This window comes from Alligator mississippiensis, chromosome 3 (assembly GCF_030867095.1).
Source record: "Alligator mississippiensis isolate rAllMis1 chromosome 3, rAllMis1, whole genome shotgun sequence".
Lineage (NCBI taxonomy): Eukaryota > Metazoa > Chordata > Crocodylia > Alligatoridae > Alligator > Alligator mississippiensis.
The window spans coordinates 62,326,251-62,353,336 of NC_081826.1; the positions used below are offsets into that span (position 1 = coordinate 62,326,251).

The window sequence follows — 27,086 nt, forward strand, 5'->3', positions numbered from 1 at the left end:
CAATGGCTGCCCTGCCTGGCCCCATCTCCCACCCAGCCCCAGCCTAGTCCTGGTACTTTAAAAAAAAAAAGAAAAAAAAGCCTGCAGTCACTAGCTGCAGGAGCTGTGATTGGGGCCTCTGGGTGGTCATGGGAGAGCCCCCGTGTGCAGTGCAGGGCAGTGGGGATGGCCCCCCCGCCATTGGGCACCCACATGGCAGCTGCCCCATGGCATCAGTGCAGCCTGGCTCAGCAGGGTGCCGCATGCTGCCTGGGAGCTGGAGCCACTGGGGCTGAGTGGTGCCAGGTTTCACTGCACCTGCATGATGCAATGGCTGCTGCATGGGTGCCAGGCCAGGGGGGCGATCCCTACTGCCCCCCACTACCCGGTGGCACAGTGGGGGGCTCTGCCATGTGTGTCCAAAGACCCCAATCACTGCTCCTGCAGTCAGTGACTGTGGAGCTTTTAAAAAAGCCCTGTACTCACTGGCTGCATGAGCAGTGATTGGGGCCTCTTTGTGCTCGTGGCAGAGCCCCCCTGTGCAGTGTGGGGCAGTGGAGGGCAATGAGGATCTTTCCCCCGCACTTGGGCACCCGTGCAGCAGCTATCACATCATGCAGGTGCAGTGTGGCTTGGCAGGGCACTGCACACTGTCTGGGAGCTGGGGTCAAGCACTACTGGGCTCAGGATGACTGCAGGAGCTGCCCCAGTTCCCAAACAGTGCGTGCTACTCTGCCAAGCCAAGCTGCACCTGTGCCATGGGGCAGCTGCCACACAGGTGCCAAGCTGGAAGGGTGATCCCCATTGCCCCCCACTGCTCTGTACTGCACAGTGGACTCTACCACGAGTGCTCAGAGGCTCCAATCACTGCTCCTGCAGCTGGTAAGTATGGGGCTTTTTTTTTTTTAATAGTGCTGGGAGGCAGGGCTGGGCAGGGGATGGGGCTGGGCAGGGCAGCCATGGTGGCTCCTCCCATGGCTACTCTGGCTGTGACTGCCTCTGGAGCTGCAGGGGCTATGCCCTGTTGCCACTTGCTCAGCCAGTGAGCGGGGGGGGGGGGTGATGGCTTGCTCTAGGCGGCAGCAGGGCATAGCCCCCACTCCCAACACTGCTGTGCCTGCATCAGCACTGGGAGTGGGGGCTATACCATGGTGCCACTTGCCAGCGGGCATGAATTGGTGTAGGATGTGGGCGCAGCAGTATGAAACATCTTCATACTGTGAATATTAGTAAAGATATATTCCTCAAATACATCTTATTTTCAAGTCTGTTGTTGAAAACTTGCCCCCACCCCTGTCTTCCAAAACATTATTTGGCAATGTTGTTTTCTGTGAGGCTTTCAAAAGGACTGAGTAGATTAATGCTTGGTTAAATCATGTTCACATACAGAAAAAGCAAATTTACTATATTTCAAACCATTTTAGTTTCTTGTTAATATTTATAATAATGGTACCTTCCATAATTTCCAATTGTATTTGTCTGATCTAGCCATGAACAATGTCTTTCAGGGGAAGCAGGACAGTAGAGGGGGATAAGGAACAGGGGAGGTTTCACAGTATATTGGACTAGGAATAATTTATTTGTCATTTTAAAATCTCTTTTGTCTACATCTTTGGATAACTAGACTAATTTAATGGCATTCTAAGTACATGGCCCTGTGTTATATCATTACACTGCAAGATTTATAATACCCAATGAAGTCATCATTATAGCTTCTCATAATTTTTTCACCAATAGTCTAATATCTCATTAGTCTTGCTTTCCAATTACAAATCTAGCTTTTGGACATGTAACCTTTATCCAGAACACAATATTTAATGCACAATTACCACAAGAAATGCTTTATTACAACACTTTGATTAATAAAGCAGAATCAAGATATACTATATTTAAATATATTTCAACTACAACTGAAATAAGAAAGAGTACTAAAATAAGAGGGCCAATAATGAAAATTTTGGTAGAATGATTGTAATAATTATGTATCTCTTCAACTGTTGCCCTAAATCTACTTCTTACAGGTCTATAGCCTAGCTATTTATTATCTTACCTCCTCTGTTTAATTGCATTTTTATGAAAATAAGAGTGTTACATCATTCCAAGGAATTATATAATGTTTATCATTTACAGTTACAAGCAAAGGCTACACATTATATAATGCATTTCCTATTTTTTTTTTTCCTGATTTGTGAGCAATTTAATGTATATTGTGGTGGAGCACCTTTGCGGTGCTCGCCACATGGCAGGGGCTGCAGTAGGCTGGGGCAGAGCTCAGCAGGGAAGGCAGCCAAGTGAAGCCCTCCTAATCTCATTCTAAGGGGGAGGTGTGTGGCAGAGCACCTTTGGGGGTGCTCATTACTTTACGGCTCTCACAGGCTCCAAGGGGAGCCTGCTTTGGAGGAGCAGTAGGGGAAACCTCCCCCAGGTACCATTTTAAGGGGGAAGGTGTGTGGCAGGGCACTGTTGGTGCCTGCCACTTTAAAACCTAAGCCAAGCAGTCAGCAGATGCCTGATTGTGGCAGCCATTTTAGACTCAGGGCTGCCTATATAAGTAGAGCATTTTGCTGCTGGCAGGCCAGGCAGCAACATTGCTTAGCTGCAAGGCAGCTGGGATCATCCTGGAAGTAAGGGAGGAGCTGTAGGGGATGGCTAGGAGACTCCTGGTCCTCCCTTTCCTCCCTGTGGCCCTGAGTGAGGGGGCAGTGTGGAGCCCCACTGAGGGGGTGGCCCCAAGTGAGGGTCAGACATCTGGAGCACCGAGTGAGGGGAGTTGGCCAAGGTATGTCTCTAGATGCCTGAAGCTGAAGTTTGGGCCAAAGGCTGAGTAAAAAGGGCTCAGCCCAAGAGAGGAGAGCAAGTCCTGACCCTGGTAAGTCCTCCACCACTGGGAGGCTGAGTGGGGGGCAAAGGCAAGTTCTATAGTGAGCACAATGACTTGCTGCTCCGGGGGGGGGGGGGAGTGAGAATCCCCATGAGACCCTGGAACACCAGTCATGGTGTAAGTTACCCCAGCTCCCATCACCGAGTGGATAACTCCTAGTAGGGGAGGCAGACTCCAGAGAGAGAGTGGGGCTAGAGGCTCAGAGGCCTGAGGTAGAATACCCTCAACTGGTCAATGCTGGGGCCAAGACCAGAACAGTCAAAAGGGCCAGGGGCCCATCATGAGGGATGCCCAGAGCTGAGGGCCTGGGGTCCTGACTGGCCTAGGAGGTGAGGCCAGTGCCTGTGTGGCCAAAGGTTCTGGGGGGGACCATGCCTGAGAGGGGAAATAGTTTCAGGGAGCTAGGCAGCCCAAATGAAGGTGGGGTACGTGGCTGGAATGGAGGGATCTTAGAGGGGTCCTGATTGGAGAAGGCTGGGGCCCAGTGTGTGGCTAGTGACTGTGGGAACTATGGATGCCATCTGCGAGGAATGGGCTGTGGTGTAGAGGAGGTACAGAACCGCAGATAGTGCCCCCTGGCATTGGGGCAAGAATGGACAGCCTCCTGCCTTAATTAACATCATAATTAATTAAGAAGAAGGCATGGCAGATGAGTCAGGTGGGTGGTGTGCCCAAAGGCAAGTGTGGAGTCTAGTACTGTGGCTAGGCGGGGAGCCCCACTTTGCCACATATATATATTTCTGTTATTATCATATATCACCACTAATATACAGAGTATATATAAAATGAGTAAGTTGCTGTAAAAGCATTAAAATTTTGGCAATTCAACGTTCTTGCAGTTGTGTAATCTTCAGACTGGTACACACAGTACCTTTATGTGGGAATCAGCAGCTTCAGTTTTGGAGTTCTTCCTCCCTTTCCACCCCCAAAAGAATCTACTGAACCTTGTCCACAAACACTTCAAAACTGAAGATCCACCAGAGGTCCTATGCTTTGCATTAACTCTGGGCCCCTTGCAATATTGCCTTCTCTCTTAGTGGTGCTGCCAAGGACTTTACAACCAGCATGTATCCCAAAGCTCTCTTTACAAAGTCATCTCAAATGGGAAAGCTACTGCAGAAAAATCAATACAAGCTCTAGCTATCCCATTGGATGTCAGAGTGGCTAATGTGCATTTCCCCCAACTCCACCTGAACTGTGCAGTCAACAGCTCCTCCTATGGTCTGCCTGAGGTAGGGGAAGTGCCCACCTTGGGATCCACAAGAAAGGAGGGGAGACCTCAAGGAAGAAAAACTTCAAGTCACCTAGTTCTGCATAGCTGAGAGGGGAATCCACACTCAATAGGTCTCTCCACATATGCCTGCTTAGCCTATGACCAGATCCAGATATGTGTATGTATATAATTATTCTTATTTTTAAATTAAACATTTATGATGTATATTAAAGCTAACGTTGTAAATAACTCCAATCAGTTCACACTTGATAAAGGTGGCAAATGAATAACTTTATGTTACTGCTTGGCCAGACCTAACTTTCTGCATGAGTGGGGAGCTGGGTCTAAACACATGCTGCACTTTTTTTAACCAATATGCCCCCTTACAAGTATTTGCATAGATGTAAATAGATCAGCTCTGAAATGAATTCCAGTTAAACAGTTGCAATTTCTTTGCATAAATCATGCCTAGGCCAAGGCAACAATAGAAAATAGCAAATGTTTTCATGGTTGCTTTCCCCAAAATAAATGGGATGGAAATAAAGGGCATCTTTATGTGGTCCAGGGTATATGTGTGTGGGGGGTGCTTCTGGGACCCACTGTAATTAAAGTACCCACGGCGTCACTTGTATTCAGTGTCCGCACACTTCAAAATGGCAGTGGGGGCACTTTAACTAAAGCTAATTCAATGAGCTTTATTTAAAGAGGCCCTGCTGCCATTTTGAAATGCAGGGACACCAGATACACATGACATGGAGGCTGCTGGAGCATGTTAATTAATTGAGTCTGCTTCAATGCATACTAATTAGCATGCACCAGAGCAGAGGTCTGGCATGTGTAAAGGTGCTTAAAGAAATAAATACTCAAACACAAAATGGGGAATGACTAGCTAGATGATAGTACTACAGAAAGGAACAAGAGTACAGTAAATGGTCAGCAATGAGTCTGTTGACAATGTAATATTGTTGGAAAAAAAAGTTTTATAAAAGTTATGGGAAGTGATTCTTTTACTTTATTCAGCACTGGTAAGGCCTCACTTGGAGTACTGTGTCCAGTTTTGCACACCCCACTTTGAAAGTTCTATGGAAAATTTAGAGAGTTCAGAGGAGAGAAATTATTAGAAGTCTAAGAAAACACCAGTGGGAGGGTGTAGTTTTAGGTCATGCCCAGGACCAGGTCCTCCCTGTGGTCTAAGAAAACATGGGATATGAGGAAATGTTAGAATATCTGGGATTATGAGAATAGAAAACTGAAAGGGTATGTAACAGGGTGGTCTGTCCCTTTAAGAGGCAACAGTCAACTTTGAGAGAGCCCAGTTTCAGGGCATTTGGATAGACAAAGAGGTCCTGCTAGGAGCTTTAAAAAGTTCTCAGAAAAGTAAGCAGAAGAGTAGAACTTGCTATAAGAAGGGACCAGGCAACTGCTGGGGACCAGAGCCAAATAGCTCCCTTCCTAGTGCTCAGGACAGGGCAGAAGGGTTTGGTTTTGTTTGCTGCTTAAAGGTTATGGTTTTTTGTGGGTTTTTTTTAGAAGACTGGATGAGGAGATATTCAGGAAGCAAAGCTCAGCTGCAGAAGCCAGCAGGCTAGCCAGCACCCTTACAGGGTAGCATAAGAATATTAATGCCATACTGGGTCAGACCAACAGTCCATCTATCCCTGTATTCTGGGTTTGGACCATGGATGCTTTAGCAGGGGAACACGTGAACAGGGTATAATTGAGAATAATTTTCCTTGCTGTCCACCATCATTGTTGTAGGCATGATTCATCCTTGACTGCAGTTATTAATGGACCCATCCTTCATGAATTTGTCTAATTCAGTGATTCCCAAAGATGTGCCATGGGACACTCCAACCCATGGAGTCATGTCATCTGGCCTGCAGGGCTCTTCAAGGATCTGGGAATATGGCAGTGAAGGAGTGGTGGCCACCAAAATTCCACACTCCATGAAGATGGCTCAGGTCTTAGCTATGCCAGAACTTCATGGAGGAACTGGGCCCACAGGCACAGACAGACTAGGCCCAATGACAGGTTCCAGCCCAAGGACCAACCTGGCACTACACATCCTACCTACAATGTCAAAAATGTTGGGCACCATTGCTTAAGTCTTACACACACACACACACACACACACACACACACACACACACACACACACACACTTTCATGTAGCCCATTACACCTCAAACAATATGTTGATAAATAGAATAGGTTAGCAAGTATAAATAAAACAGTCAAAACACAAATATACATGGATAAGTATATATAACCATAAGGCAAGGGGGTCCCAGCAGTGTACCTAAAGAAGTTAACAAAGTCAAAATGTCCAACAAAATATAAGGCACCTTAGCAATCAATTAACTCAAGCTTTCCCAAGGATAAACTGCCCACAGTGGAAATCCCATCCCCAACAACTCATGACTCCAGGGCCTGGATAGGTGGTCCTCATCCCCCTCAGCAGATTTGGTCCTCATGGGCATGGCCTTTCAGCCCACTGGCTCCCCTTGGGCTGCCGCTCACAGGTGGCCCTGTGTGCCATATCTGCATGGAGGGCTCTGCCTTCTTCTGGGAGTTGGAGGCCTGGGCCACCTCATGTGGCACCAGGGCTCAATCTGCTCCCAGACCCTCCATGCAGTGTCACCTGCACCAAATTCTCTGGCTCTTTGCCAGGGATCGCAGACCCAAGCCACCTCAAGCTGCTCCCAGGGTCTCAAGCTCCATGCTTGTGCACCAAGGTCCCATTTGCTCACCGGGGGTTGCAGACCTGAGCTACTTTGTGCAGCTCCCAAGGTCTGGACTCCATGAACCAGCCTGTTCACTGGGTCCCTGGTCTCATGCCAGGGGTGGCAGACCTGAGCCACCTCCAATGGCTCCTGGGGTCTGTGCTCCATGCACTGAACCTGTGCATGCATACCGTGTTCCCCGCGGGGAAGCTGGGGACACAGCCACTCACCACTCCTGCTCATGAAGAGGTGTTTTCGGGCTCTTCAGGGAGCTGGTTCTGCCCACTGGCCAGCTCACATCAGCTCTTCTTAGCCCATCCTCTTCACTGTCCCTCAACGCATCTGCTGTGTGCTGGGCATGCAGCTCCTTTTATTCACTCTGGAGGCTCTACCTCCAAAGTCTTAACAGACCTGCAGAACATAAGCTTCAGTCAGGTCCAGGAGGCTGTTTGCCCTCCACTCCACACAAAGGACTGGGCTGGCCCCACCCAGCCCTTGCCTAATTGGTGGATGGGCTCCACCAATCGAAACAAAGATTTTTCGAGCCCGTTTGAGCTGGGCTGAATTGGTAAGTCCGCCACACGGATGTTTGTTTAAATTTATCCCCCATTAATTTCAGTGGGTGCCCCCTCGTTCTTCTGAATAAGACTGGGTGAATAAGAGCTCCTGATCCATTTTGTCCATACCTTTCATAATTTTATAGACATCTATCATAGTCCCTCTTTGCCGTTCTTTTCAAATCAAAGAGTCATTTCCTTTTTAATCTCTCTTGTTATGGTAGCTGCTCCGTACCTCTGATTGTCTTTGTAGCTGTTCTCTGTATTTTTTCTAATTGTACTTTTTAAGAGGCAGAGACCAGAAATGCACACAGTATTCAAGATGTGGACATCCTATGGATGTATATAGTAGCATGATGATGTTTTCCATTTCGTTTTCAGTTACCTTCTTAATGATACTCAACATTTGATTGGTGTTTTGGCTGCCAGTGCACACTGAGCTGAACTTTTTAGAGAACTGTCTACAGTGACTCCAATGTCTCATTCCTGAGCCATAGTAGATAGTTCAGAGCCTAGCATTGTGCATGTGTAGGTTATGTTATTCCCCCCCCCCCCACCATGTGTATTATTTACACTTATCAACACTGGGCTCTACACAAGATATTTACTGTGCAGTATACTAAATAGCTCTGCAGTAAATGTCTTGATGTCTACACATGCAGAGCTATTAGCTGGAGTAAACTAATTCACTTAAGCCTGTTTAATTTATCAGCTTGGGTTTGACTACGTGCAATAATTTAATCCCATCTTCAAACTGAAATTTTAGTGTGCACTCCTTTTTTTCCAAGTAATTAATGAAAATATTCAACAAAACTACCCCAGCATTTATCCCTGGGAGACTCCAATAGGACTGGTCTTCACCCTGAAAAATGACTATTTAGCCCTACCTTCTGCCTCTTATCTTTTTACCCATCTACAAAAGAACCTTTCCTCCAAGCCTGTTGCAACTTAATTTTTAAGATGGGTATGATATGATGATACCATTTTATCCTGGCAACATATTACTGTTCAGTTTATCAATTTGTTTTGAAATTTCTTCTGTTGAGAATTTGATCCAAATCTTCAGATCTATCTGCTAGAAAGATTCCTGCATGGGAATCTCCCCAGTACCCTCTGCAATATACAGGGGTACAAAGCATTCATTTAGGGTCTCTGATCCTGCTTTGAATGGCAGGTTGGACAAGGTGACCTCCAGAAGTCTCTTTAAGTCTAATGTTTGTATCTGTAATGGTTAAAAAGACTTTATTGAAAAGCTAAAAATTTGCACAATATTTCAGAATCAATTTTACAGACATCCTAAAAATCTGTTTTGTCTGTGCAAGTGCATTTACTTTATTCTTTTTTTCTTCCATGAACAATGGTTCTATCTGGTCCTTCATGGGAAAAAGAAGAAATATAGATTGCTGACAGAAATGACATTTTGTCATGTGATAGGCCCCCTGAAGTGCTCTATAGCCATGCCTTGACATGAATGCACAGCTGCAGAGTGCTTTAAAAGTGCCTGATTGCACGACAGTCTGAACCCTCATTACATGAGGGTTCAGAAGGAGATTGCCTTCATTAACTTCTGTCAGTCCCTGTCGAGAGCAGAGCAGGGCTGATGCAGCTAAGCCCCACCCCCCTGGTGCTATTTTCAGAATGGGAGGTGGGAGAAGGGAGGGGAGAGAGCTTGGGTTGGGATTTGCCCTGCCTGCACTGAAGGGTGGTGCTGGTGGATTGGAGCCACCCACCCCCAACCCAAGCTCCCTCCTCTCCCTTCTTCCCTCTTCACCCTGAAGACAGCAACAGAGCTGGAAGTTGGGGAACGGCAGAGCAAGGGGAGAGGGGCTGCAGATATGCAGCTGCTCCAAACGGGAGCCTGATCCCCCCAACCATGAAGCCCATGTCTATTGGGTTGGGGAGATTGTTGTAACTCATAGCACTTCCTGTAAAGTGCCGTGAGTTACAGCTGTCAGCGTGCACAGTGGAAACTTGGTAGTGTGGGGAAGTGCACCGGACCCCAGGATAAAAAGTAGCAGGCAGAGAAGTGAAAAGGAGTTGCAATTCTGCATACCACCTTCTTGGAAGGACTGTAGCATCCTTTTTGCACTTTAACATATATTTTGTATTATTTACACCCAATTATGAATACTAAAACCTCTCTTCAGAACATTAGAACTCTTCAAAGTTCATTTCTTGCTTAAAAAGGCAACAGTTCAGGGTTTCTTCTTCCACTGGTACCCAGACGATATATGGGCATAATGTTTTGCACTGTTTTGCACATAAATTTTCTGTGTATAATTGGGTAAACAGACACTGTAAACCTTTATCTTTCACTGTGAGAAAGCTGGGCAAGCCTCAAATTTAAACTTTTTCAAATCAGAGATTAAAATCATTGAATGTCACCACATGTTTTATTGCCTTTTTACTTATCTTACAATAAAAATGCAAAAAAAAAAAAAAAATGCAAAGAAAAAAAAAAGGAAAATCTGTATGGTTTTCATAATGTGGAGGTTAAATACCAGTCACTGGTTTAACTCTATTTTACACTGGAAGGATCAGATGTCCATATCCTTGGCAATTCAAGATAATGAAAAAAATATAAACATAAGCTTTGTCCTTTGTTACAGAGGTCAACAGATACAATCACTCACTTAAACTATTACATGTAATGCATACAGGCACAGGGAGATGAAAAGTGCCAGTTTAAATTAACTTGACCTGCACTGCTGACTCCTGGACAGATGGCATAATATACCCTGACTTCATTGCTGAGGCATTAGAAGTACACAGCAAGAGCCCATTGTGATATTAAGAAAAAGCCCAGAAACAAATTCAGACTGAGAATCAAAAACCTGCCGGCCCCCTGCAAGGCTCTTGGCTTCCTTTTGCCAGAGCTGTTATTATGTGGAATGAAGACTTCTCAGTTCCTTCAAGCAATGAACAGCCACTTACTACATTGCCATTTGCACGGTAGACTTAAAGACAAGATCCAGAATTCTAAACCCTCTGCTGACAAAGGGCAAACCAATCAGAGGCAATATATTCGTTCTTGGAGAAAGGAAAGCTAACTGGATAGTGGTATCAGAAACTCACTGCTTGGCAGCATTAGAATCTTTTTTAGAAAAAGAACAGGCATAAAAATGAGGTAGATCTGTGAATCCGTGTACAGTATTTCTTGTGTGACACTGCGACTCATGAGAAGGACTGTTTCCATCCATAGATCTTTCTATTGTTAATAGAATCTGAATGATCCCTCCCCTCTAAACCCACACGCATGTTTTTTTAGTAGATTTTAAATTACCAGAGACAATCAAGTATTTATCCAACTGCCCATTTGTATTCATTCTTGAAATTGGGAGGGATGTCTCTGAAGTGAATAGATAATTCACTGTTTAATACCCTGAGAACAGAGATGTGACTATAGAGTATACAGCCCTGATAAATTACAAGGATAAATTAAAACAAAGAACTGTGAACACTGATGGCCATCTCATCTAATGGAAGACAGAAACTAATTAGGAAAGAAACCAATTAGCTGGTTTTCCAACACTTAAATGTTGCATCATAAAAATAGGTTGTCTTCAAAGATCAGTGAATTGCTCTGTCTCCTTAGTGTACATGCTTTCAGTGTACATGACTCGCTCAACATTTTGGAAGTGTTGATGTGGTAACCTCGAAGTGGAAAGGATGATTACATTCCAAAACAAATCCGCACACTTCATCAAACAGGACTGCCCGTGGTTCAAAGGTTATCTGGGTTCAGTACCATATTTGGCCTCTTTGTGGAACTAAAGAAAATCATTCCTGAAATCTGTTCAAGCCTCCTTCTCATGTAAAGACCAAAAGAACAACATGCAGCATGGAATTTTTGGATATGATGACATTGCATTAGATTTGTGTAGGAAAGAATTGTGGGATGTTCTCTGTGTCATGTTTTCATTACTTGGAGACTCCTGTCCCAGCTTCTTACTTTCTTCCTTTATTTTTATATACTGAGGTAATCCTACAAGCAGCCAGATAGTGATTTGTTCCATACAATGAATCCAGTTAAAATTGTTCCTGCCAGTGACCACACTTTCCATTTTGTTTTGGAACATAGCAGTTTTCTTATTGTATTTTTTCCTCCCAGAATTTTTATCATTTTACAGACCATAAAGTTAGGAAAGTTTTCATTTAGAGGAAGACAAAAGAGAGAACATTTTGTCAACTACAAAATCAGCTTAACACAAAATTACAATCAATCAGCCTGAAAGCTCGGCAGTAATTTGTGGTTTCCCTTAGTTTTCACATGCATTCTACAGACATTCTTTGCATTTGCCTTATAAAAGTTGTATTCCACCTTTGTTAAACAGTTCACAGGCAATTTACATTTTGAGAAAACTTGTGTGTTGTAACTTCTTTTTATAAAATAGCTCCTAAAATGTAGACATTCAAGACCCAATTTTTAAACCATCAGAGACCCACATAATTACCAGAGACCCTGTGCAACAAAGATACTTATTCACGTGTTTGAAAGTAAAGCACTTTCCAAATGGAAAACTGAGAGGTATTGTGTACCATCAGGTTCCATTGACCTTTGTGGTAGCATCTACCTGGGTGCAGCCTTTATAGGCTTTGTATAGGTTAGACCTACAAAGAGACCTACAAAGAGGCCTACCGTAAATGTACAGTGTGGATTAATGTGCAGCTGGGACTGAAGGTTCAGACATGCACTCAGAAACAAGTGAGGAAGCAGTAGGAACTCACATGCAGTTCACAGCAAAGGGAGGCCTCAGAGCAAGCCTAGCTCCACTCCTGGCTGAACTGTAACTTGAGATGAGCTGTGTTTGCTTTTCCATTTATATAAAACTCTTTTTTGTTTCTTTTGTTATAAACGTTTAGGCCTTCAGACTGAAGTGTAGGAAAGAGGGAGAAGAAGAAAAAAAGCTCGCTGCCTAAAAGATATAGCTTATTGCTGGACTACCTCATATGGTATACAGTTCCCAACCATTTCTGGAAAGCTTCTAACAGTCCCTTATACCAGTAAGCATTGTTAATTATTGTTAAAACCACTGACAATATGCTTGTCACTGTTCAAGACAATTGTTAATACAATCTCTGCCTCCTGGACTTTACATTGCAAATGGCAGACAAATAAAACGAAGCAGACTGAGAGGACAGCTTTAGTTTTTCTTTGTTGTGGTCATTGGGGAATAAGTTAGAAAGAACTGAAAGGGGAGGGGGGGCAAAATCTGACCCATTGGGTTATGAGATAATTCCAGTACAGCATGTTAGAATGGAAAAAGATGTGAACATAGAAGTGGGAGAAACAAATGAAGAGGGCCACTTGGCATCAGGGGTAGAGCAAGGTGGTAAGGCAAAAGTAGTCAAGTGAGAGAAGGTGATACTTGAAGTTTGGGCCAGGAGATACCCTGTGCAATTAATCTTGAAGAAAAGGGCAATTAAGTGGGCAAGGTAATACCAGTTGGGCAATATATAAGCAACAGGCTAATAAATAAAAAAGCTTTGATTAGTTAGCAAATTTATCCTTCTTACCTGCTAAATTTTAAACAGACTGGAGAAGAACAAGAATGGACAGACCAGAGAAAAGAAGAGACGGATATAATTTTTTCGTAACAGTCAAAATGAAAAGGTCTATTTCTTTTCCTTTCAGGAAGAACCAGAAGTAAGAATTGCTGGCAGCTTGGACATGCATGGAGGAGAGCTGATAAGTTTGGAAAACTAGGAGGATGGTGGTGTCAAAAAAAGAAAAGAAAAGAGAAATAGCTCAGGTTTTTGTATAGCTTAAGTTATACCTGGCAGAATACTAATGAGTACTGGATATTAGAGGAACAGGTAGGCAGACTGAACTGCAGAAGCTGAGGATAGTTAGATTTGTAAGGCATCAGCACAGATGTGGTATTTAAAACCATGAGAGTTAGATAAAGAGGCCCCAGGATACAGATGCAAGGGGAGGAAAAAAGAATGCAAAGACAAAACTCTAAGGGACCTCCTATAGAAAGAAAAGGAGAAGCTACTGAATGGGAATCAGGAGAAGAGTGGTCACAAAGGCAAGTGAGAAAACGGGTGCTAAATGGAAGGGAATGACTTTAGAGAATAGCAGAGAGATATAGAGGCTGCACATACACTGAGGAGTAGACCTACCCAAGCTGGCTTCCATCTATTCAGCTTGGATTTCAACAAGAGTAAAGCTAGAGCAGCACAAGCTTAAGCTGCCAAATAAGTACCCAGAGTCTTAGATGGGCCTCTGCAGCCCACAATGAAACCCATGCCACCCAGGCTTCACTGTTGTTAGTACTCATGTCTGTGCACGCTTGTGTGTGCTGCAGTGTAGATCGGAATCTGAGCTAACTAAATTAAAAATGGTTAGGGTAAGTCTAAACATGCTGCTATCATACCACCTGAGTGCAGCAAAGAGAAACAGACTCAGCCAGACTTGGCTCACTAAAGCTTGACTGCTGCATATTGTATTTATGTATCTGCCATCATGAATAATAACTTGAAATACAGTGCATGTATAATTATTTGAGTAACTAGATAGCAGCCTGCATAATTCTTTCTGTTATTTAGCCACTCATGTCCCCTTTTCATCACACTCAGCTGCATACCTAAGCAATAGGGCTGTGTGAAGCTTTGGCCCCTGATTCTATTTGGCAGAGATTCAGCCCAATTGGGTGACCAAATCTCCAAATTCGAATTGAATCAGGAGACTCTTTAATCTCTCTGAATCGAATCAGAACCCTCTGAGTCAATTCGGAGAGATTCGGCGATTCGGACATAGACACAGCTTTAAATGTTTTTTCTACATATCTCAAGGTACCCAGCACCTTGGCAACACTGAGATGCTGGGATGGATGGAGCATCTCACAGGAGCGTAGGGGGCTCTGCAGCATGCTAGGCAGCAGACCCGGAAGTGGACCAGAAGCACTTCTGGTCCACTTCCATGGCGCATGCACAGGGCCCCCCAGACTCCCCTGGCTCAGTGACTGGTACCTCCTGGATCTGGGAGGGGCACCTGGGGTCCCCCCCATGGCCGATTGCTGAGCCAGGGGGGCACAGCGGGGCTCCCCAGCATGCTCCCTGATGGACACAGAAGTGAACCGGAAGTACTTCTGGTCCACTTCCGGGTTTGCCTCCGAGCATGTGCCCCCCCCTACCCCCACCTCACTCCTGTGGGACACTCCATCCACCCTAGCATTGCAGTGTTCACGAGCCATGCCTGGTACCTCAAGGTATGTAGAAAAAACATTTAAAACTGTGTCTATGGCTGAATAGCTGATTCTCCGAATCAGCATTGAATCTTCAGATTCAGATTTAGTCGAATCTAGTCAGGGACAGTGATCCAAATCAACTAATCGAATCACTGTCCCCAATTTGGACTGAATTTGAATCGAATACAGCCCATTTTGCACACCCCTACTAAACAATGTCTGCCTTGCCTAGACAAAGACATTCATTTAATAACCCCTGCATCTACCTATACCACAAAGCCAACAAATAGCTAACTAGCTGACATGGAAATAGTCCTAGAGTAATTTTATGATAAGCTCTATCTAAAAACATTATTAAAGCCCCATGTTGCCATGTTTTTAAAGCTTTTTATTAACAGAATGTGTTTATTCACTACCTGGCCCTCTCACTTGCATGTTGTCCTTGTGTTTCCTACCCATTTGTCCTGTCTTTATATGGGTTTGCTGTATATTCAGCACTAGCACATTACAGGCATTTCCTCAAACAAATATTATCATATTTTTGTTTTACTTATTAGTGAGCTCAGTGGTGGTTCTATAAATGTCTGCTGCTCTTCAAGCACTGCAGCCACATAAGCAGCTCCCTAACCTAATTGAAAGATTCCCCTTGCAAGCAACCTCATGAAATTACCCCTGCTTTTTTAGATCTCAGTGTGATCCACCTGAATACAAGAAAGGAATCTAGCCCATACATAGAGCTTTGTATACTGGAGGCTGTCCTGAGACATGGAGGAAGAATCTCATGCACACTAAAAAGGCATCTCCTGCTGATTAATGATATTAATCACTTGCTGTAATAAAAATAGCAACTACTTATCTCCTGATGAGGAGTCTAGTTGCTATTTTTTATAGCAGCTAGGCTCATCAGCCTAGTTCTTCAAGCACTTACTAAGGAGGTCAGTATCATTATCTGTCATCTTATGGTTGGGGAAAATAAGTTAGAGAGAAAATGCACCTCATCCAAGGTCACCTGACAGGCCAGCAACAGAGTCAGAAACAGAATTGAAGTATTTTGATGGCATTGCTTTTCTCAGAGATGTAGGGCCTATGGGTGTATCCTTCTACTACAGACAATCCAGAAGAAGGCTATGAAACCAAATCCACAATAATTTATCTTGGGAATAGTTACTTGTTATAAAAAAGTACCCAACAAAGTCTGATACAAAACAGAAGACCAAAGAGAAGGAAAAGATAATACTCACTCTTCCTCCCAATACTGCCTAAGGAAGAAGGATAGGTGTAAATGATAATAGATATACTAATACTTACCATCTGCTCAATATCTACTTAGGGCTACAGCTGCTTGGCTGTGCCAGATTTAAAGAGCCGGCACTACAAAAGCTGGAGGATATTCCTATACAAATTCCTATACAAATGAGAAAATAAAAAGCTAAAAGTGAACAGGAATCAGGCAGCTGAAAGGCAAGCAGGGAAATGGCTGCTGTTTTACATTTCAAACCTGCTCTCTATGTCAAGCAGCTAAATGGATTGGGAAAGACTTCAGATTTCAGGTATTCACTAGTCAGAGTCTGTAAAAAAATAGAGAGCAATGGGGATTATGTGGAGCAGTTGGTGAGAGGACTCCTAACATCCTGCCTCCTACCCAGCAATCCTTAGAGCAGTTATGAACCTTTGATCTCCACTCCCATCCCTGTTTTCACTTTAGTTACCCCACTTATTCAGTTGTTACATGTTTAGTGCCCCTTTTCAGGAAAGAAAGAAGCTTATGCTTTTTGTGTAGACCTCAGCCCATAGTCTCCCTATGTGTAATAGATAGGCCTGCCCTGCAGGGGCATTTCCTCAGGTTAGTCTTCTGAATGCTGTGGTGTAGATTTTAATTTACACCCAAGTCTTTCCCATAACTAATGTGAAAATGATGACTGTATATACACATTCAAATGACCTGGGAGAATTCTGGGTATGTTCTCCTGGTAGAAAAAGCTTACTTAGAAACACCTGAGCAGACATTCAAGTGCAGAGCCCCTGAAGAGGAGAGTGCTGATGCTGTGCAGCCAGGGAGTTCATATGCACATAGCTCATTGTATTCTGCAGGCTCCTTCAGTCTGCCCAGAGACAGAATAACAGGATGGCAGAGGGCAGCTCACACTCAGCCTGTGTCACCCTGTGGGACTGTGAAGGGGATATAGTCTATTCCCTGTTCATCTGGAGCAGCATAATCCAGAGAGAAAGAAAGAGGGAGAGAGAGAGATCAGCATAATCCAGGTGTGGGGGGAGCAGAAGCACAGCACCCTGGGATGCAGGAGGACTGTACTGTGGCTTCTCTCAGAAGTCTAAGTTATACAGACATTTGGACTAAGTAAAGATGTTCAAAAATCCCATGGCAACAGCACTCTAATTATCATGCTTTATTTAAAGCACTGTAAATTGACTGCATTTTTACCAAACAGACATTTGCCATTTGGTGGGGATGGGAGGAGCTTGCATTGCCTGAGGCCAGCAGGTGGGGGTGGTCTCACATGCTTCCCAGCATGCCCCACTGCTGGAGACTCCTAAGCGCATCCAAACGGGCAAGCCATCCCTGATTGGCTACCTGGCATGGGAGAGAAGTTCCCCCCAGTGTGTTCCCCCCCCCCCCCCAAACTGCTCTGGCAGCAACAGGAATCAGAGAATCACAGAAAAGCAGGACTGGAAGGGACTTCTAGGATAAGCTGGGGACACCCCAGGGCTGGGATCCAGGTGGGGGAACCTATCTGCTGAGACCCACACATATACACACACACATGAATATACATTTACCCCAAGCCCTGCTCCCTACCAGCCACCGTCATGGTGTGGGGCTGCACTGCTTTTCACTGCACCAGGAAAAGGAGCCCCCTGCTGGGAACTCCCACACCCCACCTTCCCAACTTGGGTCTTTGTCGGGGCCAGGCTTCCTAGCTCAGGTCTTGGAGGGAGAATCCTTTTCTACTTCCCCCCCTCCTCACCACAGTTCTTGATGCAGCAAAAAGTGGTGCAGCTGGGGGAAAGGAGCTGCTCCAGCCAGGCTGCAGCATGCTGCAGGGCAGAAGCCCCTTTTCCCTCTTCCCCTCCACCTGTAGCCAGCTTGCCAGAGGGAGGAAAAGGGCTGGGATCAGAGGCTGCAACTGACACAGGTCAGTGACAGCTGAGGGGGTGGAGCCTGCCCAACACTTGGGCAGAGCAGACAAGCACCCTGCCCTGCGATGGCAGTGAATGCAATCTAGCTTAATGGCCTATGGGATGTGGCACAGACATTAAAAAATGCTCTAACTTGAAGCACTTTAGTCTGATAGCACGTTGATTGAGGGTTAACTTAGAGCATGATCCACCATTTTTAAAGTGCTCTATGAGCTGTGAACATCTGTTCTGTTATGGCTATAACATGCTTTCTGCATGCTTATAGCACAATAGATGAAACATCTGTACCTAGCCTCAATCTTCCAGGAGAAAATTTCCTAGGATTGATTTAATCCTGGCTGTTCCTGGGTTATTCTTCTCCTGGAGTGGCTATTTTTACTCTGGGAGAGAAATCCTAAACATCTGTAAGCTAAATATCTGTACATAGCCTATGTGCCCTGCCTTGGAGTTCAGTCCAAATCAAGGAGATGGATAGATTCCCTTTTCTCACAATGGTAGCGAAGTACAACTCCAGAGCCTAATCCTAATTAAATTTGCATAGACATTTAGCTCTCCTATTCTGTCAATACACAGTCTTCATTGATCCTAATGCATCCACATAGCTCTGTCCTCTTCTTTCTTATTCTTTCAATGGAGAACTGTTACATGGTTCTATGTCCTATACAGATAACATTGAGGGAGACATTTAATGATGATAACAGTTGAGAGGGATCAAAGTTCTTTTAGGTTAATAGTCTAACCTTTTACTACAGCCCATCTAGGCCTAAAATCCACTGCAGGAAAAAATGGTTTGTTCACGGTGGGAGGAGGGGTATGCTAGGATTTTTGGAGTAGTAATGAGTAAGCTTGTGGCAAGGACTTCATACACACTGCTCTTTTATCCCTGGAGCTGGGAGGTCTAGAAGGTGCACTACAGACGGGGTACAGGGCTGCAAGATATGGAGCAGAAGCAAAAGCAACAAGAAGGACTGAGTTGCTCATTTCTTCTTTTCCCTGGATCTCACAGGGTCCTAGAACCAAAGGCATAGGCTAGTTTTCGGTTGGTATATGTTTTCAGCCAGTGTGGTGTAAAACAAAATCATTTGTATTATAATAGCATGAAAAGCTTTTTACAACCAGTATCTTTAAGAATTGCATCCTCTGAATTCAAAATAGGAACATTTCTACATTTCAATGACCCATTCCCCAACTTTATCTTTCAAAACTTATAGTAACAAGTTTGCTATTTGGCCATGTTTCAGCAAAAAGGGAAATATTACAGTTGATGTAATATAAACTGTAAACTGAGGTAGCAAAATGTTGATAATTACCCTTAACAGTAACTGTAAAGAGGAATATTGCTTCTGAAATAAGAGCCTCTTGTCCCTTGTTACTATTAACAACTGCTGAAAGAGATTGTTTTTTTTATAGACAATGCTTCTGTTCTGCTTCTCCTTGCCATTGACTACAATATATTTATACTTGCCCATATTAATGTATGATATGACATGATATGATATGATATATTTTTATACATATATACATATATAAACAATACCGAATGTAAGGATAATATTTACTATTGCAGCTATGTATGCAGAGGAAGTCTTGTTCTTTTCCGTCAGGCCAGTTTTTCAACAGTTAAAGTCCATTCACTGAATGGAATTATTCCTGATTTATATGCTGCATAAGGAGAACGGAATCAGACTCACAAAGTGATAGGGTTCTTCTCTGTAAAATTTGGTTTTAAATGTTAACTAGAGGGTGTTTCAATGATCAAAAGATGCCACAACAGTACCAGCATTTCTGTTATTTTGAAATTTTCTTGCTTGTAAACTTCAGACAAAAACTCTTTTTGTTTGTTGATGTGAGCATCTTAACAGGAAACAAGAGTTCAGCCACTAAAAAGCACTTTTTTTCTGACACAAATTTCACCATTGTGCTGTGATTGACAGCCATCCCAATGTCTATAAACAACCTACAAGCCTCCCAAATTGACCATTCAGTTCCTGCATCCAACGTTTAAACACTGAGCGGTTTTGCGCTCAATAAAATTCCTTTTCATTTCACCCCAGGTTGCCATGTCTCTTCAAACAGAGACAGAAAAGCAGTGCTCTGTGTCAGACAGATTTTAATTTTCAGTCCTCATCCATTCGTACAATGTAGACACAGGCAAACAAACCCTACCCAAAGCCTAGCAACCCGCAGTTTAAACAGTCAATGTGTATGAGCTGCGGGATGAAGGCCTGGACCTGTTCACACATGAATAAAGAAGATTAAGATTTTCTTTCAAAGACATGAAGCCTTTTTGACAGCCAGTGTCAACAGCGCTGTCTGCCTCTCAATGTGAAACAGTCTTCTATCACAGGTTCCCACAGGGAGGTCTTGCTTATTAGCATGCTTTACACTTCCATTCCTTGTCAGTATTTAATTTAAGAATGAGGGTGCAAAGTTTTGCAAACTCTTACTTACCCACAAAGAAAGGATAACTTACTGGAGACACTGAAAGGAAATACCAGCTAACATGAACACCTACAGGGTACATTTTTAAAAGAGGATAAAGTAGGGAGGAATAAAGCAATGGATACTGCAGTGGTTTCTATTAGCCAATTGCTGAAATGGACCAGTGAGTCTGTAATCAAAGAAAATCTTTATCAGTGAACTACTTTTATATAAGTCCTGTCAGTGCAAATTTTGAATGTAACCCACATTGCTCTGCAGGGCAATATTTCAAATGAAAGTCTGAAGACTAAAAACAGCAATAACAACCATAAGGATTTAACAGGTACATAGGACTAGGAGTTGAAAGGAACCTCCTGTGTCATGAAGTCCAATCCTGTATATTACAGGCAACTACATTAAATAACCCTTTTCATAAAGTGATCAAATTCCATCTTACAGCTAGTCAGGGTATTTTGAATACTATGTCTTATGGCAATTCAGAAATCAGATTTTTATTGAGGAGAAAAACTAGTGATGCTTAGACCATTTTAGAGTCCATTGACTATATTTTTCTAATCAAAAAGTATAATAACAATCACCATTAGATATTATTGTGATAACATTTTAAAAAATAGACATGAATTTTAAGGTGATGATCCCGCAAACACATTTATGCAAATGTTTTAATGAGCAAGCAAGTAGTTCCACTGAAGGTAGTAAGTTCACTCAATTCTTGAAAGTTAAGCACATGCATAAAATTCAGCAGCAAAAAGAAAAAAAAATCACATGAAAAATATTCCATTACCTTCTATACTGCCCTAACATAGAAAGCTTCTACAATAAATAACAAACTGATTTCTTGTCTTAGCCTAATATCCAAATAAGACTGCTGAATTGGTGTTGTTATTTGGAATATTTACCATCACCTTTGCATAAAATATTCATTCTGAAATTTCCACATGAAAATGTTAAATATTTCAGTACAGAACTAGTTCAGCAAGGGTCTCAGGCTGTCTCAAACAAACTAAACAGCAGAGTTCCAATTTACTTCAATATCAGACTCTAAAACAAGACCTTGATAATTATGAGCTGGGACCACTATATCACCATATTACAGGAAGTGATATCTGAGGTAAGAAAATTATTAACATTTTCATAAAATTACTAACAATTTTCTTAGTGCTGTAAAATGTCTGGAGTAGATATTTTTTAAATCCTGTAGCTGAAATAAAAGGAAATGAATATTTCCTGGCTCTTATGTAAAATTCAACAAGTGAGTTACAGGAAAAGAGTCAAATGACCTCTTGTAGCTAGATATAAACACTCAAGACAAGGAAGTATAACTAGGATTACATGGATCAACATTGAATGCATCAAAGAACTTCCTTCTAAGCTATATACTGTATATGGTACTCATACACAACCTTCAAAATATCTGTGTAACAGATGCTGCTTCAAGAGACTTTCTTATAGTAAGATGCCTGATTTCTTCCTCACTATCTAAAGTATATCACTCAGGCCAGCAGAATTACACAAAAGATGTTTGGAGATCAGCATCCATATTTATAGCCACAGGAAAGAAATACTGTTGTTTGTCTCTCGTTTTTTAATGCAATAGACTTTGAGTTATACAATTTGATTTTAGCAAATTAAGCTACAAGTCAACATTTATTTCTGTCAAATGAATGTGTGACTGAGCACTGAAGTTGTAATTCAGAACATGCTTAGTTATGCTCACAGAGCTACATATTTGTTTAAATTTAATTCACTAAAGCTAAATTTGTCCAGATAGAGAAAAATTACATAGGTCAAACACACAAAGATAAATAACTAGATAAGATGTTCAAATACAATATGTGTGCAACTGTGGCTGGATTTTATTCTTTACAATGTCAGTTATTTATAGGCACTAATTTTTAGATGGAACATTAGGTTCTAGCAGCAGTTTGTGGCAGGCCTATAAATAAAGTGTCTTTTCCATCATGAGAGCAAAACACAAACTAATCACTGATTTTTACTTTCTTACTTTTTTAATTTAATGATATGACAAATCATAAGGTACAATCCTGCCTTTTTGAGAGCTCATAGTATTTTATGGCTTTTCTACTCATGAGCTAATATATTCACTATTGTTACTGGGGTGAAAGATTTTATGTTTTAAATTTGAGTCACATGTGTTACATGGGAATAAAACAATGATTTATAGGAGTATAGCCTCCAGAGTATATACCAGTTACATGAAACAGCATAATTAAGATTTTTATCCATACAACTAGTCTGACCCTGCAAAGTCCTCAAAGAGTAGATTGAAAAATAAGAAAACTGAAGGACTAATATAGTTTAGATTCTGGGGGAAAACATTTTTTAGAAAATTATTTATGCTTGATTGTATTTTTTCTCAATTATTCATCAGTACTAGAAGTTTCTCCTACAACAAAGGAGAGAATTCACAAAGAATTTTTTCTTTCAAAATGACTGCCATCTTCCCATGTTCTCTATAAGACTGAAACCACAGCTGACCTTAGCAAGGCAGTCATTTTATATATGTCATTCTTACCCATTGTTCTTAATGGGATTCTATTGTCTCCATCTATATAGGAGGTCACCCTTTTCTCTAAGAGAATTTGACTTTACTGTCATTAAGAACAATGGGAAATAGCTGCTATTCTGCAGGAAGACAATTCTTAATGAGCTTCACCAAAGGAAAAAAAAAAATTAAAGTCAGCTGATAGATAAATTTTCAGTGATGAAAAGTAATGGCAAAAATAAGCACTCTTAAATATAACTGTAATAACACATCTGCTCAGAAGGGAGGAAAAAAACTGGTGTGTGTGTGTGTGTATGTATGTGTGTAATGTAGGGGAGAATAGCAGAGCCAACTGATAGTGGGAGTGCAGGAAAGAGGGCTGTATATTCTGGCTATTTTGCGTTGCTCTGATGGGGAAAAAAAAACCCAGCCATAAACGTAGCTTCACCTGGGGTTAAGTCCCACTGATCCATTTTATCTTCCATTTTATTTATTTTTTAAATTAATCTTAAAAAAAATAAATTTCATTGTACATGGTGGATAAAGGATTCCATAGTTTGCTTTTTTTTGGTAGAGGTGATAAGAAAACAGTACTTTCTGTAAAAGATTTGGGCTTTTCAGTGAAAAAACAAAGAGTGAAATATTTTAACCAGAACACAAAAACTTCAATGTGGAAATGTCTCTGCAGTTTCTTAGGTTCTACCTTAAGGTCTTGGACTCCCTCACCTATAATGGACCATACCTTCCCTCTTGGTATATAAAGAAAAGTGAGTGTATCAGAATTTGAAATTTCAACTCACACAGGCATTACACAAAGAAATGTTTTTGGTTTCAGGATGAAATATTTCTGTACCTAAATAAACTTTACTTTTAAAATGTCAACTTAGATGTCAAAGCCGATATCCCATTGAACTAAACAGGGTTAATACCTCCTAGAACTAAGTGTTCCAGGATACCTTCAACTCAGGAAGGCCATAATAGAATGGTTACACTTGGTTCATGTTTGCCAGACTAACTACACAACAACAAAGACTAGAAGCATTTTTAAAAGAAAGTTAAGACTTACAGAATGACTCTACAGAGTTGGCAGATTCCCTGGCTGTCAGAGGAGACAGTACTGTTTATAACCTATGAAGGGTTATCTGGCAGAAAAAGGATTCTGCTTTGGGAAATAATAGGTAAAACGTGTGGTTGCAAAAGGATCTTATTTCGCAGTAGGTGCATCTACACATACCCCTGACTGCGCATTTTGTACTGTGCAGCCATTTAAAACTTGCTTTAGTGGCCATGTCTACACGAGATGCTATGTTGCATACATGAGATGCTACACAAGATGGTGATGTATCTCATCACTACGGAAATGTAGCATTGGCGGGCACTAACTGTGATGCTGCCACTATGTTGCCATAGTGATGAGCTCCATCGCCGTAGTTTGTCACTACCACAATGTAAGTTAGGAAATGACCCATGCAACATTGGGACTGTAGAGTACCGGTGGGTACTGCAAGCACTAAATGACTGCACGGTACGTCCCAGTACTTTGCAGTCTCGGCGGCGCATGGATATTTTTAGATGTCACAGTTTGTGCCTGCCAATGCTGTGTCAACATAGCGATGAGCTTGCTGCTACGGCAATGTAGTGTCTTGTATAGATGTGCATACTAGTTTCACCAGCTGAGTGATAAAATCCAGTGAAATACCCAGCCAGTTCCTTATCTGTATTATACGTGTGAAACTTTCTGTTTCTCTATCATGTGCTTTTGGTGGAAATACACAATAAAAAGTATTCATCAGAAGGGGAAAGACACAATCTTATTAGAAGATTGAGAACAGGAATGTTGTGAATAAAGGTCTGTGTGGCATGATGGATAGCTTTGGAGTTTTCATGCCGTTTTTCCTGGTGAAGGATTCTTGCACAACTCATTCATTTTTCTCTTCCTTGGATGCCAAGGCAGGTCAGGACTTCATCTGATGCTAGGCATTAGGTCACAGTCCTTACATGGGCACAGAAGTAAATCACCACTTCTTCTCCTGTTCAATCCTGCAGAGATGGTGACAAATTCTCCATCTGGGAAAGATTTCAGTGAAGAGTATGGCCTAATACTCTCTGCAGCAAGCAAATGGGGAAGCACAAGGGTAGACAAAAGTTAAGAATGGAAGGAACATTCATGTTCTACCTTCTCTGTTCCATAGCAAAAGGAGGTAAAAGGTACACAAGAAGCAACAAAATTCTCCATAACAAATTACTGATTTCTCCTTCTTTGGCACTCCTTTGGAGCCCATTCCTGCCCCCCCCCCCCCGGCTTCAGTGGCAAGAAGCAGATTCCCATGGCTGGGAGCCCCCTTTGCTTTGGAGGCTCCCAGCCACAGAGGCCACACACAGCCAGGGCCAAGAGACCCACAACTGATAGGGCTCCTGGCCCTGGCTGCACAGCTGGAACCAGGAGCCCCGTCAGTTGTTGGAATCTTGGTCCCGGCTCTGTGAGAGGCACAGCCAGAACTGAGAGCCCCGTATGGGATGGGGATTTCACATGCCCCCAAGCCTTGGGGATTATAGCAGCCATGATCCCCAGGGCTCAGGGGTTTCACATTGGGCACGATGCAGCTGACAGGGCCCCCAGCCAAAGGGGGACCCTGCTACTTGTGCAAATTAAAGCTCAGTAGCAACCAGATATAAGGTTAGTACACATTTTTGAGGTCTAACTTTATAGCTGGTTGGAGCTTTTTATCATGTGATAGCTACTTTGTACGTGTAACTGGTCTTGATCTTACAATTAGTGCACACCAGCTAATTGATGATACCTATAATGTGTAGAGGGAGCCTTTCAGAACAGGTGTAGAGCAGAGAAGTGAAATGCGTGTCTGGGTCACAATTAATTCACTGGTCCACATCTGATAGTGCAGCTAAATTGCTCTTTACCTGGTCTAGACTGTAAAGTAACAATTTAGTCCATAGTATTTCAAAATTCTGCACTTTGTGCACCAAAGCTTCTCTCTCAACTACATATTTGGTCCAATTTAAGATATCACAAGAAAGTCTTGCCCCTCATACATTTTAAAGACCATCATGGCTAAAACACCACTTTAACTTTACTGTAACACAACATAGTGTATGATGAAACAGGGCCTTACGAGAACCAGAACTTGACTTCCTCTGCCAAATAAACAAACAAGGCTGCATACAGTTGCTTCATGCCACCTATAGTCTGTAATGTCATGAACAACCAACTTGGTTACCAATCCTGTTCATAATCCTAGAATACTCAAATTTAAATAAACTCCTTTGCAGATTTTTACAGCTTTATAACATCTGCACAAAATATTGTAGGAATGCTTTTATCAGGAATCCAAAATTACACACTATTTAATAAGAAAGTTGTTTATGCTGGTAAAATAAGAATAAACTATTGAAACCACATTTGTTGATAATCAGCAGCTCTAGTATGTGAATTATTTGGGCTTAAGGTATTATCCTTAAACCTCAATAAATATGTTTGGTATAATAATATATGAAATTAACTTATGATACTGTGCTTAACTTCATAAAACAACATATGAGGAATGTGTGCAGTTAATAATGTCTCCACATTATGCCACTTACTAACATTTTTTCAATTTAAGTCATAAGAAAAGTATTAATAAACACAGAAACAACAACAGGACATGAAGAGAATAAGTGGAGAACACAACTGGAAATGTAAAGCACTTACTGTGTTTGTTTATAAAGTTTCCTGCCCATAAATAAAATTATTTTTGCATTGCCACTGATGTTCATGGCAATGATTTAACAGCTTTGGTGACCATTTTTAAAGTGTAATTTAACAGCCTGTTTATGCTGCCCACTATGAAGTAGTACAGACACACTATCAATCAACACAAACTACATTTCTCTACTGTTTAAATGTAGTAGTAGGTGGTCATGGTAAATAATAGTTTTTGAATGGTTCAAAAAGCAAGAATCTAAGATGATGGCAAATGAGAGACACAATCAGGAGATGAAACTGAGGATCAGGATAAGAAAATAATAGGATGTTTTGGCACAGACAAATGTTTTATTCCTTGTCAGTCTTAGAAGGAATCCCAATTTACTGACTCCAGGTAAATTAGATTTACAAAAAGAATTCACAGATCACTTTTACAAAGATTGCACGTTAATTCAAAGTGAGGAACAGCAAGAGGAATGGAAAGGAAGAGAATGAAAGAATAGGAATTACTGTGATTCACAAGGACTTCTACATTTTTGTAGCAGACAATCATTGATCCTCTGGATCATGATGAAGTCTAGTCAGATGCCTGATGAATCCCATTTGCGGCTGACAAGCCAAATTTGAGAGCGGCACAGTTTGTTACAAGTTTCATAGATCCATATATTGTCTGGGTTGTTGTCCAATTATACAGCATGCTGCTTTCTTCTTTCTTGCTTTGCTTCCATCCTCT

At 42.1% G+C, this 27,086-nt stretch overlaps 1 protein-coding gene and 1 long non-coding RNA gene across 3 annotated transcripts in view; one reads left to right on the top strand and one right to left on the bottom strand.

The window, feature by feature from the left end:
- The window catches only part of C3H8orf34 (chromosome 3 C8orf34 homolog), a 545,250-nt gene that overhangs the window by 142,085 nt on the left and 376,079 nt on the right, over positions 1 to 27,086 (bottom strand). Inside the window, exon 14 of one of the 2 annotated variants that reach the window (XM_059724000.1) lies at positions 7,132 to 7,207. The exons of the other annotated variant lie outside the window; for it this stretch is intronic. Within the exon in view, the coding sequence (XP_059579983.1) occupies positions 7,185 to 7,207 (23 nt within the window). The 3' untranslated portion in view covers positions 7,132 to 7,184. Of the gene's footprint in view, positions 1 to 7,131; positions 7,208 to 27,086 lie in introns of those variants that run through there. 2 annotated transcript variants of the gene reach the window in all.
- Positions 2,531 to 13,873, top strand: LOC132249300 (uncharacterized). Its single transcript, XR_009460707.1, has 3 exons — positions 2,531 to 2,758; positions 12,217 to 12,357; positions 12,989 to 13,873. It is a non-coding gene; the product is annotated as an uncharacterized LOC132249300 (long non-coding RNA).